The following is a 19,982-nucleotide window of genomic DNA, read 5'->3' on the forward strand; positions in this document are numbered from 1 at the left end:
CATTCTTTCTGATGGAGGCATAGAATTCCATTGTGTATATATACCACATTTTCTGGATCCATTCATCTACTGAGGGGCATCTGGGTTGGTTCCATATCTTAGCTATGGTAAATAATGCTGTAATAAACATAGTCGCGCTGGTAACTTTAGTATACCCCCGGTTTTCACTGTATTTGATGTTGGTATAATTTGTGGAGGGGAAGGGGAAAAAATCGTTTAAATAGGGATACAGGTGAACCCATTGCAACAATGAGATGTACAAGTCGTTATGTCAAAAACGAACTTTACAACTTTGGCGGGGAGGGGGGGCGAAGAATTGGATAGGGAGCCTGGGGGAGGCTGGGAAGGGATGGAAAGGGGAAACAAAGGAGGAGGCTACAATGCTTGATAAGAAATGTACTCATTATCTTGCCCATGTAATTGTAACCCCTCTGTACAATATTCTCATAATAAAAAAAATGAAATGAAGAGGTACCAAATTAAACAGAATAAGCCTAAAGTGAATGTGGTCTCATTCATGCACTAACCCATCTTAAGTAAAACCATGACCAAATATTAGGATACATCCATATTACTATGTTTTTGTATTTATAGAAGGTGAATGTGTATCATTGCAACTGAAACAATGTACTATACAGCTATAGCATAAAGACAAAGCAAAATAAAAGAAATAAAATGAAGGAGATCAATTCAAAAGAAAACTACAGCAATAAACTTTACTTGTTTCTATAACATTTTATTGAAAGATCAGAAAAAAAATAATTTATTTTCTGTTAATGTTATTTCATATTTCCTTCCACCTTCAGCCATATGAATACAGATCTTGGAAATTTCCCATTAATTTATATTATGTTTCTAAATTCTTTATTACTAACTCTTAACTAATTTACTAGACATAGAGGAGGTCACATATAACTAAAACTGTCTTGGAAACAACAATCAGGGTGACTAAGCACAGAACTTCTAATCTCTGCTCAAGTAACCCATCATTGCATTATCACTGTCATCCTTTTGTCTCCCTCACATTCTTTAAATGCTGCTAATGTACTCTCTCAAATCTCTAAAGCTACAAAGAACCTTGAGAACTTTATAGACTTCAGTGACCCTTTTTCTTCCCTCTTTGTCATTTTCTCTCCTTTCTTTGTTAAGTGGCAAGTAACTGATAATTCTCTCCAAAATAAATCATGTTTCTTTAACGTATTAGAGTGTACTAATTACTACTGAAAAACCCCACTTCAGATAAAATAATAGCAGTAGGGTAGAAATGAACAAGAGTTTCTCACAAACACAATAATTTCCACAGATCCAAGACTTTCTATTATTAAACAGATCACATTCACGGTAACCACAAATAAATCAGTTCAACATAAACACTTCAAAGATAAGACTCCTCTGCTTTGAAGCAGAGAAGGAAGGATGCAGTTTGGTAAGACATATTTACTAAGTATTTAATTACATGCTCTCCTGAGGAAGGTGGGAAGTGAGCTATGATTAATTTGTAAAGCATGCTATTATTTCATCCTTGATACTGTAATTCCTAGTGAAATAAGTTTAGGGTAATGAAAAAAGATGACCTTAGTTGATCAAAGAAAAGCTGTATTTCTGATATTCTATCACAATTAGTTTATATATATTTTGCTTTTTGTTTTTTGTTTTTTTTTGGTCCGGTCGTGGGGCCTGAACTCTGGGCCTGGGTGCTGTCCCTCAGCTCTTCAGCTCAAGGCTAGCGCTCTACCACTTCAGCCACAGCGCCACTTCCGGCTTTTTTCTTTTTGCTTATGTGGTGCTGAGGAATCAAACCAGGGCCTCAGGCATGCAAGGCAAGCGCTCTTCCACTGAGCCACCTTCCCAGCCCCATATATTTTGCTTTATAAGAATAATATTTCTACATTTCATTATTGAACTATATATACATATGTATATATAAACAGAAGCAAAAGTGAATTATATAACAATAATAGACAGAAACATGCAATTCTACAAACACACTCAATTGTAAGAAAGATATACCTGCCATCTCTGTGATGATGCACAATGTTCTGACTGTATCTGGAGCGAGGTAGAGTAAGAAAATGACTGCAAGCATGGCAGAAACAAGAATATAAATGAGACTTAGAGAGGAAGTGAAAAAGTATAGTTTAGTTTTAAAAGTGAGAGCCAAAAAGATAAGCAGATCGTAAGCAAAGCAAATGAAAGTTGGTATAAGAAAGCTTGTCCCTCTCCCCAAGTCCATTGCAGTATATCTTCCTAAAAGTTAACCATCTAAATATTCTAAAATAAAATGCAACAAAATTTAATATTTAGATACTCCAAAATCACATTTTAAAATTAAAATATTAGCAACTATTGATTCAAATAACTTCAGGACCACTTAGAAAGTGTTATATTATAGAGATACTGTCCTATTTCTTAGGAAGAAAAGTGAAAAGAGAAAAAACAATCAGAAAGTTCAAAAGGTAACATCTAATACTTAGCAAAATAAAAGTTATTTCCTGCTGAATAAAAATAACACTCCAATAAAATAAGTAAGTTATTTCATTTGGTTATGTTGTTTATTAAATTTATTATATGCTATCCTATTTTCCATTCGCCATGCCTCTTTTATTTTTATTTCATGCTTTTGGCTCTGTCACATTCATGTTTCATGATTATCATAAGCAATCTAAAAAACACTGACCTTTTACCTATCTAAAGTTTATTATCTTCACTTTGTGACACTAATTCAAATTGTCTGCTTTCTTAAAACTTTTAAAGCCAAAACAATCATGGCCAATGATCACTGTTCCATAAAACAATGCAAGAAAACCTTGAACCACAATTCTCTCTCTAAATATTGAGTAAATATATCTTATCATTCTCTTCTGCACTAGTCTGCACTAGAAAAAATACCTCTACTTGTTCATCACATGATCTAGCTTCAACCATTATTCCTTCATGCTTCCCTTCTTCATTAGAGATTAATCCTAAAATTGAGACCTTTAACAGTCATGAACCCATCTCAAAGCATCACATTAATCACACTTCAGGATAAAACATCTTGAAAGACAGTTACAATTTTGTCATGTCTTCCTAACTCCTTAAGTGTTAATGTTAATGCAGTAGACTTCTGACTCTACCACTCTTTTAAATCTAACTTTAAAGATAATTAATTCCTTCCTATGAAATCTGAAAACATCCTTTTGTCCCTCTTAATCATATCTATGGTATTAGGCTTTGATTTTCAAACCTCTATTTCCTAACACTTTCCTCTCTTGCTTTCTGAAACAGTATTCTCTCTAGATATTAAACCCAGCTTAACACTTTTCTATATATTAAGTTTTGTCTACATTAACTCATTTACTTTTTCTAACAACTCTTTGAGGCAGGTTCTAGTATTTCCACATTTAATTTGGGACTCTTAAGTGATTGTTCATACAGTAAGCCGTATCAGGTCTTGGTTTCAACTAAGAACTTCAAAATTTGAAACACAAGCTCTTAACATTTATATATACTTGACAGCTTTTTTTTTTACAGACTAAATTCCATTTCTCTGTACTTTTTTCTCTGTATTAAAAATAATTTTATCTTTAAGTAGTTGTACAAAGGAGTTGCCATTCAACAAAGCAGTTTATGAAAACAATGCATCTTTCAACAGTCTCTCCCATGCATACCAACCCACCACTTCCCTCACTTTTCTTAATTTTGTAGGATATACACTTAATTTTTTTTTACTACAGTCTTCCCACTTCTTTTCACTCATCTACCTCCTTGCCCTTGACTCCACTCTTCTCAAGTACCTGTTTTCTGGTGTTTATTTTGTTGACCTATGACTTTGCCTTTCTTAGGAATTACACTGTTTTTGAGTTCTCCCTCTCCTCGTATTTTCAGTTAACACATTTTTATCTACATTTGCATACCACCCAAAGTACTTATTTATATGTTATAAACATTCTTTATAGGCAGTGATGGTTTTCCAAAACTCATCCCTAGACCTATAATTCTTATAATCCCTTGACCTATTATTTTTTTCAAAATAATAGGTAAACTATTGTCTTTCTTTAGTCTTATTTGGGGTAGGGGTGTTACACAGCATATTAAATTGGCTTCTTAGGATTTCCACATGTTTCACTATCAGGTAGACACTCTAGAAAAACATTTAGTTGTTATAAGACATTTTTGTCTCTCTGTACATATGGTGCTATGAAATAAAGGGGATGGAACGGTACTTTTCAAAGTCATTCTCCATCTCTTTCTCCCTCCTCCTCTTTTCCTCTTCCACCTCTTCCTCTGTTTCCTTCTCATTCTATTTCTTTTAAGGAGAAAACAAAATTATAAGTATAATCAATACATAGATATCTAGTAAAATCAGAATGATTGGCTACAGTGGGAGTGAGAAGTCTAGATCTCTACACATCTAGCTTCATAACTACCTACCATAGTTGCCACTCAGCTACCTATTCTGAACATAGGCCCACAAAATCTCTAAAGTCATTTTTAATTTGAATATTACTCATTTATCCCCTTTGGAAGCTAGTATGGCTATATAAAGCTTCAGAATTTAACTCCTCCACTTCTTTACTTTCAACATTAAATTGATTTATAAATTGCTGTCTCTGATATCTAGAAAGCACTCAGATTCCTTCCTTCTTTTCCTTTTCTCTTGCAACTACACAAAGCAAGCTTAACATGTTAACCTGCATAATCCTCCCTTGGGTTTCCCTTCCCTTCCCTTCCCTTCCCTTTCCTTCCAACTACAAAAAAAACATACATCTGTAAATTTTGCTTTCTGATTACATAGGTACTTCAGTTGGAATCTTTCAATGGTTTCCAATATCAAGAAAGAAGCACAAATTTCTTAAAAGTTTTAACTTAACTTTCAGTCTTCATCTTCCACACTTCTCATCCTCATGGCAATACCTTTGATATGACTGACAGACTAATACTTTCTAAATATATCATGTGGTTTCCAACATTTGTTTGGATTCATCAATCTCTAAAAATTCCTATCATCCCCTTTCTTCCATTTCTTTGCCTTTGAAAACTTTACTCAGTGTTAAAAATTGGTCTTCTCTTTGAGGTTCTTTTCTTTTCTTTCTTTTCTTTCTTTTTTTGTCAGTCGTGTTAGCAAGAACTCTACCACTTCAGCCACAGAACCACTCCGGCTTTTTCTGCTTATGGTGCTGAGAAATTGAACCCAGAGCCTCATGCATGTAAGGTAAGCGCTCTACCACTGAGCCACCTTCCCAGCCCGTCTTTGAAGTTCTTTTTAATTACAAACAAGTAATTTTCTTCCTAATCAGTCCCAAGCATATTACTGTAGTAAATGCAACATTATAATAGATAATATGTTTCAGCCTCCAGGTCTTTGATATTGTATAGTTAGTCAACCAATGATAATGTATCTGTCTAGATCATGCTGTGTTTTTAAAACCACTCAATGTTATATTTTTGTTGAATTATAAGTAAAACCAAAATTATACCACTGCCATCTTAAATCTTTCCAAAGAAAGTAATGATTCACATAATCATAAAAAACGTTTCTAGAAATGTAGAGAAAACATTACAGGCCTATGTAGTATTAAATAAATAAAAGTAAGAAAGCGCCCCTCCCCAATGTCTCAACTTTATGAACAGTAGAAATAATTCTCAACAACTGTGATTTTTGAGATTTATTGCTTCAAAGTATTAAGTATTTCTTGAGGAAATACTTAAGAACAACAGAAAAATATAAATATCAAGGCTTCTGAAAGTGTATAATTTCATAGGTACAATATCATCATCCAATTTCTAGTATTTTCCTTGAAGACTGTTAATAATTAATGCTGCCAAAGATATATTTTTAAATAATTGATTTGTTGTCACTAGTCATGTTAATGCTTTATCTTTTGGCCATATCTTTTCCTTGACTTTCTATTGAAAACTATGAAAATACATGTATGAACATTATGGAAAATTTGACATTATGTTCTAATTAAACCCTCTAAAATCCAAGATGTATTTAAAGCTCTTGTTTTTATTTAATGTAAGAGCATATTTTGTACATTTTTATTGAACTGCTGGTCAATTAATATGAATTAGGACTCAAATATGATTGCAAGTTATTAAAACTTGTATTTTTGCTAAATGTCTGTGAAATTTTTTAAAAATGTGAACAGTACAGGAATTCATTGTAAAAAAAATAGAAAACTAGTTAGCTCACTAAATTTTTAACAAGAAAAAGAAAGCCTGGGTGCTGATGGCTCATGCCTGATATATTCTAGCCATTCAGGAGACTGAGACCTGAGGGTCACAGTTCACAGCCAACCTGGACAGGAAAGGCTAAGAATTCTTATTTCCAATTAACCACCAACAGGCCGGAAGTGAAACTTTAGATCCAGTGGTAGGAGTGTGGCCTTGAACAAAAAACTCAGGGACAGTGCCTAGACCCTGAGTTCAGTATTGGCGCACATACAAAAATAATAATCATCATCATCATCAAGTAAATTACAAATTCTAAAAATCATAATAAAATATTTTTATTTAAATAACTGGAACTACTTACTAATCCAATTTCTACATACACTTTGATTTTAAGCAATATAATATTTAAGAGAACACAAAATACTCATGTTCATCATTATAATGAATTATCTATCTTCTATATTAAATTTGCTTAAATGTTTTCATTTAGGTATCACCAGACACACAATAACCACTGAAAAATGTGGATAAATATTATATCTTTTAGAAACCCATAATTTTTCAAAGCTGTTTCCAATTACATCAAATTAATGACAACTTATACTCTGTCTTTAATGTTGTTCATGTTTTGGTTCACAGTTGCAACAATATTCTTAGTATGATTCATCGAAATTATGTGCATAAGTGTTACATATAAGATCATTACTTTATAAAAAATATTGTTTCCATGTTACCAATAATTTTACACTTTCTGAGACATAGTTCCCTCATAGCTCTTAATTGAAAGGACCAAATAGAGTATTGATTAAACATTTATGAGTATGTGTTACACTATACAATAGCTGATTGCCTAATGCAGAACACAAAAATGGTATGTGGCCAGGCGCTGGTGGCTCACGCCTGTAATCCTAGCTACTCAGGAGGTTGAGATCCAAGGATCACGGTTCAAAGCCAGCCCAGGAAGGAAAGTCCGTGAGACTCTTATCTACAAAAAAAATCACTCAGAAAACCGGAAGTGGTGCTGTGGCTCAAGTGGTAGAGCGCTAGCCTTGAGCTGAAGAGCTGAGGGACAGCACCCCATGACCAACAAAAAAATAAAAATAAAATGGTATATGTGTGTGAGACATTCCAGAGTTCCATATTTTAAGACATATTCCTCTTAGAATACTCTTAAAATGCTGGTGTTAAATGTACACTTCAAGGAAATAAAGGTATCCAATAATAAAAGCACCAAACATTACAAAGCATACTCCAGGACATATAATAAAAATATTATCTGGTATTATGCATACTTGATAGTAAATCAACTTATAAAGACAATACTAAAGTCACATCTTATCCAAGGAAAATTATGTTCCTAGTTGTAGTAGTTAACATGATTCATAAGAGAGAGAATGCTGCAAGAGATGGAATAGAGAAGATATAAGATGCTCTTCACAAGTCATTATATTAACTAATATTCATTCAGGTACATTTCTGAATTGTTTGTAAAAATCTATTTTCTTTTCAAAACAGGATAAGATTTTTATTAATGATACTGTAAGATAAAGAGAATAAAAAATCCAGTAAAATGTTGATATACAATTACTTTATATTAACTATTATAAGAATATAGATATCACACCATTTAAGTTTAAATGAGTACTATTGTTTTATGTCAAATAGAATGATTTTTCAGCAATACAGCCAATTTTCACATAAGACTTTGCAACATGTGCTCACATTGTGGGCCTGTATGATGGGTGTATGTGTTCTGCCTCTCTCTCTTCTCTTGTTATTGCTTGAATAAGCATGTCCATTCCTCAGAGTTGCAAGTGAGGTCTTAAATTCTAAGTTTTTAAAAATACCTGCATTGACCATTTCCTCTTGTTTTTTGTGATTTATTATTGTTAATATTATTATTATTGTCCTGGAGCTTGAATTCAGGATTTGAATACTGTCCTTGAGCTTTTTTGCTGAAGGCTAAAGCTGTACCACTTGAGCCACAGTTACACTTCCAGCTTTTTGGTAGTTAATTGGAGATAAAATTCTCATGGACTTTCCTGTCCAGGTTGGCTTTAAACTTCAATCTTTTTAAATCTTGAATAGCTAGGATTACAAGCCAGCTTATTTATGCTTAATTAAGAAATTAAATATAAATTGTTTATAAGTCAAAACATCTTTTTAAAACATTAAGGTTAAGATACATTGTTTGAGTATATACAATGCAAGTCTTGGTGAAATAATTATGGGTAGATGCTACACTTTTTGGTACTTGGCTACCTGATGAGTATTATAAAAATGGAACTGGAGGGAGGTATTATGTTGATTAAACAGCCCTATAAAGTTGGTATTACTATAATGTTATAGATAAGGAAATTAAATGTCCCCAAATACATAGTTAGCAAGATCCAAATTCTATGAAAGAATGGTATATTCAATAAGCTAATATTCTAATCCTACAAATCCATTCTGTTTGACAGGAAAGGCCAATGTTTCTCTCAAATGCCTAAATTAGTTTCTCAAGAAAAAGTCTCTCATAGCTTTTAAAATCAACAGTATAGTAGATTATCTGTTATATTAGTGAAATTTCTGCCACAGCCACAGAATACCTGGCATAAAAAAGGGAAGAAGGATTTATTTTGGTTCATAGCTTCATTCCATGGCAGAGCAGAAGAGTATACTTCATGATAGCCAGGAAAGAGAAAGAAGGTCTGTAACTAACTGATTTCTTCCTCCCATTCTATTATATCAGCCCACAGCTTACTGAGTGATGTCATACACATTTCAAGTAGGTCTTCCTCACTTAGTTAGTTCTTTTGGGGGGCAACATCATCAGAAACACATCCAGAAGTATGTTTTACAAATCTCCAAGGTATCTTTCTGTCCAAATAAGCTGGTAATGAAGATTAACCATCACAAATCTATGTAATGTTATTCATGAAAATTCATCCAGGAATTCTCTATTATACTCACTTTCAAAACAAAACATTAAAACTATAATACTTTCACACACATTTTTATGACTAAAATTCCTTGAGAATATTAGGGTATTTGAAATTAAGGCACCATTATTTAATAATGTAACAGTGTATATACAAGAATATATAATAATATAATTTTTACCTCAGATTTCTGTTTATCATAATGATTATACAGCTAAACCACAAAACCCTTTATATTTCAACTTGAAATGAAATTCTATTTTATTTACTTCAAAAAGGACGTAAGGCACCTTCCAATTAATAATAACTACAATCTAGTCATCTCTATATCATGCCAAAAGATTACTAAAATAAAATTTCTCCAAAACATTTAGAGATAATTATGTTAACATTTTGTTAAAAGTTTCATAAATTATAAAATAAAACAAGAAAAATGGAACAATATGTCAATTACATACATAAATTTTTATATTACTACATAATACAAAGGATTCATTATCGAGGCTCAAATTGCAAATGTGACTAGGCATAATATATTATGCAGGATTTAGACCATACTTACTTGCTTTCAGTAAAAAGAGTCAAGTTTTAATGAAAGGTCACTTTACACAAAATTGAAAACAAAATGTAAAGTGATTTCAGACTTTCCTCTTTTTATCCTTTCATTAAGAAATCCTTAATAAACATAAAATGTATGACTTGCTTTAAAATAAATTTATTAAAATTCTATTAGGTAACCAAAATAACAACCCAAATAACTATTAATCAAGCTAATTTAAAGCCTTTCGTTTTTTTTTGTGCCAGTCCTGTGTGCTGTGCTTGAACTCCTTTTGCCCAAAGATAGCACTCTACCACTTGAGCCACAGTTTCACCTCCAGCCTTTTCTGAGTAGTTTATTGGAGATAAGAATCTCACAGACTCCTTCCCTGGCTGGCTTTGAACTATAATCTTCAAATCTCAGCCTTCTGAGTAGCTAAAATTACAGGTGTGAGCCACTGGCGACCGACAGTACTTCAAATTTTCAATCATGCCACATAGTAATTGTTCTTTCACTATTATTGTATTTGATAAAAATCATATTCTATAGGTAGCACCTATAATCACCTATAATCACCATTAAAGGCAGGCACAGATCATTACAAGAAGGCAAAACTTCATTTCACACTAATACAATAAATGTTCCTTCCTAATCTAATACTATAAATATAGGAATGATTCCATTTCTTCTTAAATTCTACATATAAAAATCCCTTATTTTGACACTGTTGAGGACCAAGACATCCTCTACCTTCATTTGGAGAAGTGTACTAAACCACAATGAAATTATAAGCATTATTTGAATATAAATATAGATTCAAACAAAAGAATTACTCTCAGACATATTAACAATCATTTCTTATTCTACTTTATTTTAAAATCCCTATCTGTTTTTCTAAAACTGGTTTAGGATACACACCCAAAGATATGTAAGTTCCCACTCTATTTTATTACAATTTCTACATAGAATGTTCAGCTTTCTTTCTTCATCTTAAATTCATTGGTGAGTTTGGGAAAAATAATCATAGTAATTTTTCAAAGCATGAATTATAATCATTTTTAAAATTGGTAGTAATTAATAGAATGCTATATTAGTTCCAAGTTTGTCATAGTAATGACAGAGAATTTTTCCAAATACAGCAACAAACATGATTCTTTAAGATGCTTAAACAGTTTACTGAAAGCCATGAGGAAAAACATCTCCATGAATCATAATAAAGTACTTCCTAGACAAACAAGACTCTGAAAAGTCACATTGATTTCTCTGATGTACATAAAGTCTTTAAAAATCTATTATCTCATGGAAGGCTATCACATATGATACACTGTTATAACATAAAATAATAAAACTCTTGTTTTCATTATAAAAATTATAATTTCTTTTGCAAATTCACTAAGTTAGCTAGTTTAAAAAAGGACCAAAATTGCTAAATGAAATTTTTGTTTTTTAGAAATAGGATCGTGCTATGGTATAAAAGTAGCACTTGCTATATAGTTCAGCTGATTCTCTTATTCAGCTTCCAGAGGATTTGGATTAAAGATATGTGCCATAATGCTTGGCTTGGCTTTGTTCTATTCTTACTAAAATAATTTCCTTGTGTGCATGATGATGGTGGCGCATGCCTATAATCCTAGCTACTCAGAAAGCTGAGATCTGAAAATCACGATTTGAAGCCAGTCAGGGCAGGGAAGCAATTATGTACCAAACTATGGTACTTAATTGGTTCAAGTGGTAAAGTGGTAGTCTTGAGCACAAAGGCTCACAGAGAGTGCCTCGGGCCTAAGCTCAACAACTAGGATGGGAACAACAAAAAAACTTGCTTTTGTTTTATTGTATTTGGCATGGTGGAAGTTTTAAGAAAGAATATGGACATGATAACGAAGATACATGGTTTTAGAAAATAAAATAAAGGTTAAATGAAAGCATTTTAAGGTAGCTACTTCCTGAAGACAAGAGATCATAAATAAAGCCTAATGGTACTTAATGATATTTACCTTTCTCTATCTGGAGAATAATGGTCATCCATGACACGATGTCTATCCATTCGGCTAATTGTATTATAATGTCCCATGGTAGTACGTGTCCCTCGAAGACCCTTTTCTACATTCCTATTTCAAAAAAACAACAACAACAATCTATTATATATGCTAATAAACTGTTAGAATAAAGTACATTAATAAAAATATGAACATAGAGACATAGTTATATCTAGTCCATTTTGAACTACTTATACCTATATCTAAAAGTATAAATAGCAGTTGCTAGTTAATTTAGAATCTTGCATATATAGATAAGCTAGCATATGTAAACATATACACTTATGTATATACCTTAATATATTACAGATTATATAATATATATGATATGTGTTCTACTCTATATGTTAATACAACAGATATTTTATATATAATATGATGAATATAATCATTACATAATTAAGTAATTATATAGAATTAATGCAATTATATACTATAACATATATAACACTGTATTATATATTTCTATATAATTTTTATGTTTTAAGTATATTATTAAAATATTAAATGTATTTACATATTAACTATATATGCAATATATTATATATATAATAAATATATTATTATATAAATGTTTTATATTATATAAATTATTTCAAATATTATATTTGCTATACATTGATATATATTCCTTGAATGATTTTTCCTAACATATGTTCTCTTTTTGGCCAACATTTTCCTATGCCACCTTTTAGCCTAAATCACCACTATTTTACTCAGGTTTCCATAACTATATATAGTTAGATCATATAGTAATTGTCATAAAGTGTCTGATTTATTTCATTCCACCTACAGTATATTAAGGTTATACATGTTTTACATGTACCATTTTTCTTCCTTTTTAGATTAAAAATGTACCAACTTTCCATTTATCTACTGATAGATTCTTTGGTTGATTTCATATTTTAGTTACTGTTATTGGGACATATTGAATAATACTACATTAAGCATTGTAGATAACTATAATACCCTGATTTTTGTCTGAACGCATACCTAATAATGGGATGACTGAGTCAGATGATAGTTCTGATTTGAGATTTTTTTTTTGTTCTTACGCTGTAGTTCTATGCTATAAATAAAATATATTTGCCACATTACCTTTGTGGAGGAGGGACACTGGGTGACCATGATCTAGTCCTTCCTATAACATCTACTCGATGAGGAGACCCTGATGGTGAACAATGGTTTGATGACATTACTTGTTCTGGTACTGACAATGTTGAGCTTTGAAGATCTCTACCATTGTGTCGATAATCTAAAGGCAAAAAAATAAAAAGCAAAATTATCTATAACAACCCATTTGTGTTTTCCTAGTAAAAGTAAATACTGATGAAGCCGATGTCGAAAATATTAAATGTAAAGTATAATAAAGCATAACATATTAAGAAAAATACTATGTAAACTATAATTAAAAAGGGATAAATATTCAAGTCTTTAGAAAGGCAACAAGTATAAAACACTAACAAATATGGTAGATAATAATATACTATATATTGCATGATGATATGAATTTTTTTTGGTCGGTTGTGGGGCCTGAACTCTGGGCTTGGGCCCTGTCCCTCAGCTCTTCAGCTCAAGGTGAGAGCTTTACCACTTGAGACACAATGCCACTTACAGTTTTATAGTGGCTTATTGGAGATAAGAGTCTCACGGACTTTCCTGCCTGGACTGGCTTTGAACTGCAATCCTCAGATCTCAGCCTCCAGAGTAGCTAGGTTTATAGGTGTGAGCCACCAGTGCCCAGCTTATGATATGATTATTAAATGAGGATATGATGGTCTAAGTACATTAGTAAAAAGACAGTGCCAGGCACTGGTGCCTCACACCTGTAATTCTAACTACTCAGGAGGCTAAGATCTGAGAATCAGATTTGATTATTTGATAAACTATTGATAGAACCACTTATTCTCTATTGAAATTCATTTTAAATATAGAGTATTAGAAAGCTCAATGAAGAAAAGAAACTGGTTCAAGGACAGTCCAGGTATGAAAGTCCAAAAGACTCATGTCCAATTAACCACCAGAAAACCAAAAGAGGTGCTGTGGTTCAAAATGATAGAGCACTAGCCTTGAGCAAAAGAGATTGGGACAGTGTCCTAAACCCTGAGTTCAAGCTCCCTATTGACAAAACAAAACAAAACAAAACAAAAACCAGACTGTTAGAGGAGAATAAAAGCCTTCAAGATTTAATAATTGATTATACCAAAGATGTAGAATATAAACTTAAAATATGAAACCAATCACTTTCCCCTGTGCCAAAAAAACCACTAGAATTTGAAATGAAAACCACAATAGCATTTTAATAACACACACTTAAACAATGAAATAAAACTGGTATAATCTATGAAATTATGTACAATGTCAATATAAAAGAAAGCAATAAAACTCAATAATGAAAAAATAGAAAAAATAATTAAATAAATTGAGAGGTAGTCCAAGTCTATAGATAGATTTGGTATTGTTGAGATGTTTAATCCAATTAAATCTTAACCAAAACTCCACCATGATAATGATTTTAAAGTTTATATGGAGAGGTAAAAAACAGAATAGTCAATAGACTGACTACTCAACATTTTAAGACAATATAAAGTTAAACTATCAGAACATTGTGATATTGGTCAGAAAATGGAACAGAGTAAAAAGTGCTGAAATAAATCAACACAACAATTTTTCTAGGTAACATATTATTTGAATAGTATAGTAGCAATTATTTGATAAACTATGGATAGAACCACTTATTCTCTATTGAAATTAGTTTTAAATATAGAGCATTAAAAAGCTCAATGAAGAAAAGGAACTGTAAGAATAACATTTGACAAAATCAACATATGCTGGTATAAGTTTTGATTATGAAGTACTGGCTACATTCTATTAATGAGCTAAGAAACTACATATATCATAATTATGGAAAGTAAAATACCATGACATCAATTTTGATGATCATTTCAAATTTCTAATACAGAAAAATTCAAGGAATATAACTATTATTAAAATATAGTAATCACAGAAAGTAAAATGATCTTGATTTTGATGATCATTTCAAATTTCTAATACAGAAAGAATTCAAGGAGTATAAATGTTATTAAAATACTGTAGAAAGCATGGCATAGTGGGTTATGCCCATAATCCTATCTACTTGAGAGGCTAAAAATCGGAGGACTGTGATTTAAGATGGACTATGCAAAACCCTTCTCAAATAATAGCTGACTGTGGTGATTCATGCCTCTTGTCTCTAGTAGAGGTTACGATCAGTAAGATTGTGGTTCCAGGGAATTCTAGTCAACAGTATACAGGGCTATACTACAAAGGAAGACCCACTAAGTTGGAAGCATAAATGCTCCAGGATGATCCGAGTAAAGTGTGAGCTCAAACACTATAAAATACTATAGTCAAAACACTATATAAAATATAATAAAATAATCCTAAAAATCTTACCTGAAACTACCCCAATTCCATCATCACAATCATAGTCAGAGACTTCACTATCGCTTATTCTCTTTGATCCTATGAAGCAAATCATGACAATAATATGAAAGTTATTTAGAAAAATAATGTCAGGAGGAAACTGGAGAAAGTAAAGCAAGGGGTGACATTGTCCACAAGAATAAATGTACTCATTACTTGACTTACGAAACTCCTCTGTGCAACACCTTAATAATAACAATAAAATAATTTTTGTTGGTTGTGAGGCTTGAACTCAGGGCCTAGGCACAGTCCCTGACTCAAAAAAAATTAAGTATGAGATAATTATGTAAAATAACTTGATGTTGATTGGTAAAGTCTATTGGAAACTAAACCAGTTGTCTACCAAAGTCTAGTTAAATCTCAAGACTTAAGTGATGTATGTTTAAGATCATTAATGTATCTATTCCCCGCTCCCCGTTGTGGGGCTTGAACTTGGGACCTAGGCACTGTACCTGAGCTCTTTTTGCTTCTGGCTTTAGTTGGTTAGAGAAAAGAGTCTCGGGTACTTTTCTTCCTGGACTTCGAACTTCAATCCTAGCTGTGATTACAGGCATGAGCCACTAAGGCCTGTCATTCATTAATGTATCTTTTCCTAATATGTATGGCTAAGAAATCCGATATACCCATTCTATTTTTCATGTTTATAGACAAAAAGGACAATTTGGAAGTGTCAATCCCTAGAGATTTTTAAAAGGCTGATACTTATATGCATTTGTTCATTTCTTATTCCTTCTTTTTATATTCATTCATTCATTCATTTTAAGTAGTAGTACAAAGGGGTTTCAATTCAACAAGTCAAATTAGGAGCATAATGCTTCTTGATCAAAGTCACCCCTACTGCCATTCTCTACCATCTTTTATTTTATTAATAAATTTCATTAACAGTCTGCTATTTGTTAGGAAAGCTTAACTACTAACCTTCATAAACCTATCAATTACAGGTTTCTCAATTTATCAACTTTATACTTTTTATGCTTTCCAAAATGAATTATTTCACAAACCTCTTTTTAAAGTCTTAATCTAGGTGAACACATCATAAATTAAGACTATTTATGGCTTTGAACATAAACATTCCTCTCTCAACATTTCCCTGTATTAGTCAAATGTTTCTATGCAATACATTGATTGAAATTCAGTTCTAGATATTTTCTTCTGTGAGTATAAATTATTTATTATATATCATGTTCTAGATTTCTATTATATCAATTGAATGATGTATCATTTCTGAGATGACAGAGTTTAAAATGTTTATTACTACAAAAGTTCCTAATTTATCTCTTTGCAATTGGCTTAGTTAAATAAAATACAACTGGAGAATGTAGGCTATTTTGAGTCAACTTGAAATTGATTTAAAGAATGAATTGTGGAATAGTATGTCAAAACTTTTTATAAATATTTTTTGGATACAATAGAGGAATCTGAATTCAATATTTTTACAAATCAAAGAATTATTATTTTTTAAGTAGCACTCTGGTTTATCAGTACATTTACCCACATACTTAGGCAATAGGATGTATGAGTCTACATACATAGAAGACATAACACTATTTGAAAAAGGAGCAAAATGAGTATTTACTCCCTTTTACACATACTTCATTAATGCAAAAAATGTAGCGGTTATTAAATGTCTGGAAAAAATCAGTATATATCATTGAGATTGTTAATCTGAGTGTGTGAGTGTGTGTGTGTGTGTGTGTGTGTGTGTGTGTGTGTATCAGGTATTGATTACCTCAGAGTTGTGTTTTTGTTTTGTTTTGTTTTTAAAAACCAATGTTAGAAGTTTCTTTCTCAAGGTGCATTTTTAGAAACTGGCCAAAACTTCAAAAGAAGAGTTAAACACCTTACGGTTAAAATACATATTATTAAAGGTCCAAGTAGTTCTGGAATCCTCACTCAGCATTCAAGCCTTCCAGAAGCGATTACTCCTACTCAACTGGGCCTTCCAGCATAGCTCTAAGGAAGCAGGGCAAGTTACACAACATGGGAGCCACAACACTCACAGAATCCCAGGGAAGGTTTCAGCAAGAAGCACTTTTTTTTTCTTTTTTTTGGGGGGGAGGAAGGGGGATCATGATGGGGCTTGAACTCAGGGCCTGGACACTGTCCCTGAGCTCTTTTTGCTCAAGGCTAATGCTCTACCACTTTGAGCCACAGAGCCACTTCTGATTTTCTGGTGGTGCCCAGGCTGGCTTTGAACCACAATGCTCAGATTTCAGCCTCCTGAGTAGCTAGGATTACTGGTGTGAGCCACCAGCACCAGGCCAAGAAGCATTTATATTGAGACAGGACATGATGTCCCAAGGCTGGAGTTGCACCTAGGACTGAAGTCTTGTTTATCTCCTTTCCAGCTGGCTTGTATGAATTTCTTGCTCCAAGAAACATACTTGGTGGGAATTTTGCCTTCAACAGTGTAGGCCACTGAATTCAATTTTAGTTACACATAACTCCATTTAACAATGAGATTAAACTTGTAATGTGTGTTTTTTTAGTCTTTTGTATTTTCTTGAAAATTTATTTTCTGACTTTATGATAAACATGGAAATATATTGGCACTTCCTTCAATATAAATGGGTTTGTTAGAGCTGGGAATGTAGCTTAGTGGTAGAGTGCTTGCCTAGCATGCATGAAGCTCTGGGTTCCATTCCTCAGTACCACATAAACAGAAAAAGCCACAAGTGGCACTATGGCTCAAATGGTAGAATGATAGCCTTGAGCAAAAGAAGCTTAGGAACAGTGCCCAGGCCTGGGTTCAAGCCCCAAGACTGGCAAAAGAAAAAAGAAAAAGAAAAAAAGAAAAGAAATGGCTTTGTTAAATTTTCTCTCAGGTGTTATTTTATATATATTGAAGCTATAAACTGCAAATTATTTCAATAGGTGTAGAGAAAGCATTTGAAAAGTTTAAGTCACATTCATGATCTCAGTAGAAATATTACTATATTAGCTACCTAATCCTATTTTATGAGTTAATGCTATAGATAAAACCACATTAGTAGGTCAGTTGAAAGCCTCAATAATAGCTGTGAGGATGTTAATAGATACTTGTTAAAAATCCGCAAGGATACCTCCAACTTCTGTGATATGTGTACTAAAGATAGGGGGGAATCAATAAAAATATGGTACATTCTGCTGAAAACTTACTTTGCAACCTCCGGGTCGGGCTCTCTCCATGGAGTTGTCTTCGTGGCATATATGGGGAAGGGTGGGGCAGTGGCAATGAAGAGACATCATGGGTTTGAAGTTTGTACCAATGTGGCTCATCATCTAATAATGCTGTTTCTAATTCAATTAAAATCTACAACCCAAAAGACAAAGTTAAATCAACAGTGAAGAAATTCTCTTAAACTTTCCTTACAACTTTCCTAATAATAATTGCAATAACAATGCTGTCAGATCAAAAGCAAAGTTATTTAGGTATTGAAAAACTACCAATATGTTTCAACAGTAACTAAAAGATAATTGTTTTCTAACTTCGAAATGATCTAAATGTGTGTGTGTGTGTATGTGCGCATGCACATGTGGTACCTTGGCTTGAACGCAAGGCCTTGTCTTCTCACTTAGCTTTTTTCACACAAGGCTGGCATTATACTATTTGAGACACAGCTCCAGCTTCATTTCTGGCTTTTTGTTTCATTTTGTTTTTTGGTTAACTGGAGATAAGATTCTCAAGGACTTTTCTGCCCAGGCTGGCTTGGAGGCATGATCCTCAGATCTCAACCTCTTGAGTATCTAGAATTATAGACATGAGCCACCTGCTCATGGATAATCATTCAATAGTTTAAAATAGCTAAGACACTTGTTTTGTAAACCATCACCCACTCAATACTAGAGGATATTAAATTTATCAGAAATAAAATTTTTACATGAAAATGCAATAGTACCTAATATTCATATAACATTTTCTAATTTAAGATGCACTTTTATTCGTAGTTAGCAATTTAGCCTTCGTGAGAACTTATAAGAACCATGCCACATTATTTATCTTAATAATCAGAAAAAATACTGTTTTGTCTTAAAGATTCCAATAATATAAAGGGTTAAAAGCACTTGTTGAAGATCATACCAGCTTCTAAGTAAAAGAAGCAAAATGAACCAATCTGTCTTTATTAATGCATGCTCAAAATTCTGCGTTTAGGGGCTGGGAAGATGGCTCAGTGGTAGAGTGCTTGCCTTGCATGCCTGAGGCCCTGGGTTCGATTCCTCAGCACCACATAAGCAAAAAGACAAAAGCCGGAAGTGGCTCTGTGGCTCAAGTGGTAGAGTGCTAGCCTTGGGCTGAAGAGCTGAGGGACAGCGCCCAGGCCCAGAGTTCAGGCCCCACGACCGACAAAAAAAAAAAAAATCTGTGTTTACCATCCTAAGGATCAAAAACTGAAACATTATATAGCATTCACATGAAAATGTACAATCATCAACTATCAATTTTTAAATATCCACAAAATAAAAATTACAAAGATAGGTCTTTAATATAAGCTATATCAACAGACTGCTCTTTTTTATAATTAAAATAAAATATGAACAATTTTAATTATAAAAAAGATCAGTCTGGTTTTTTTTTTGGTCACGTAAGATTTCTTTTAATTGTGAAAATACCGTACAGAGGGGTTACAATTACATGGGCAAGGTAATGAGTACATTTTTTATCAAGCATTGTTGCCTCCTCCTTTGTTTCCCCTTCCCATCCCTTCCCATCTACCCGCTACGTCCCCCTCACCCCGCACCAAAGTTGTAAAGTTCATTTTTCGACATAACGTCTTGTACATCTCATTGTTGCAATGGGTCCACCTGTATCCCTATTTAAACAATTTGTTTTCCCTTTCCCCTCCACAAATTATACCAACATCAAATACAGTGAAAGCAGGG

The 19,982-nt window shown here is 32.7% G+C and overlaps 1 protein-coding gene across 1 annotated transcript in view; it reads right to left on the minus strand.

The window, feature by feature from the left end:
• Rims2 (regulating synaptic membrane exocytosis 2) overlaps positions 1 to 19,982 on the minus strand; it is a 281,763-nt gene that overhangs the window by 162,750 nt on the left and 99,031 nt on the right. Inside the window, 5 exon segments of the mRNA XM_013012421.1 lie at positions 2,011 to 2,076; positions 11,616 to 11,729; positions 12,756 to 12,912; positions 15,093 to 15,161; positions 18,261 to 18,414. Coding sequence (XP_012867875.1) covers positions 2,011 to 2,076; positions 11,616 to 11,729; positions 12,756 to 12,912; positions 15,093 to 15,161; positions 18,261 to 18,414 — 560 coding nt within the window.

Source organism: Dipodomys ordii, unplaced genomic scaffold (assembly GCF_000151885.1).
Source record: "Dipodomys ordii isolate 6190 unplaced genomic scaffold, Dord_2.0 Scaffold17, whole genome shotgun sequence".
Classification (NCBI taxonomy): domain Eukaryota; kingdom Metazoa; phylum Chordata; class Mammalia; order Rodentia; family Heteromyidae; genus Dipodomys; species Dipodomys ordii.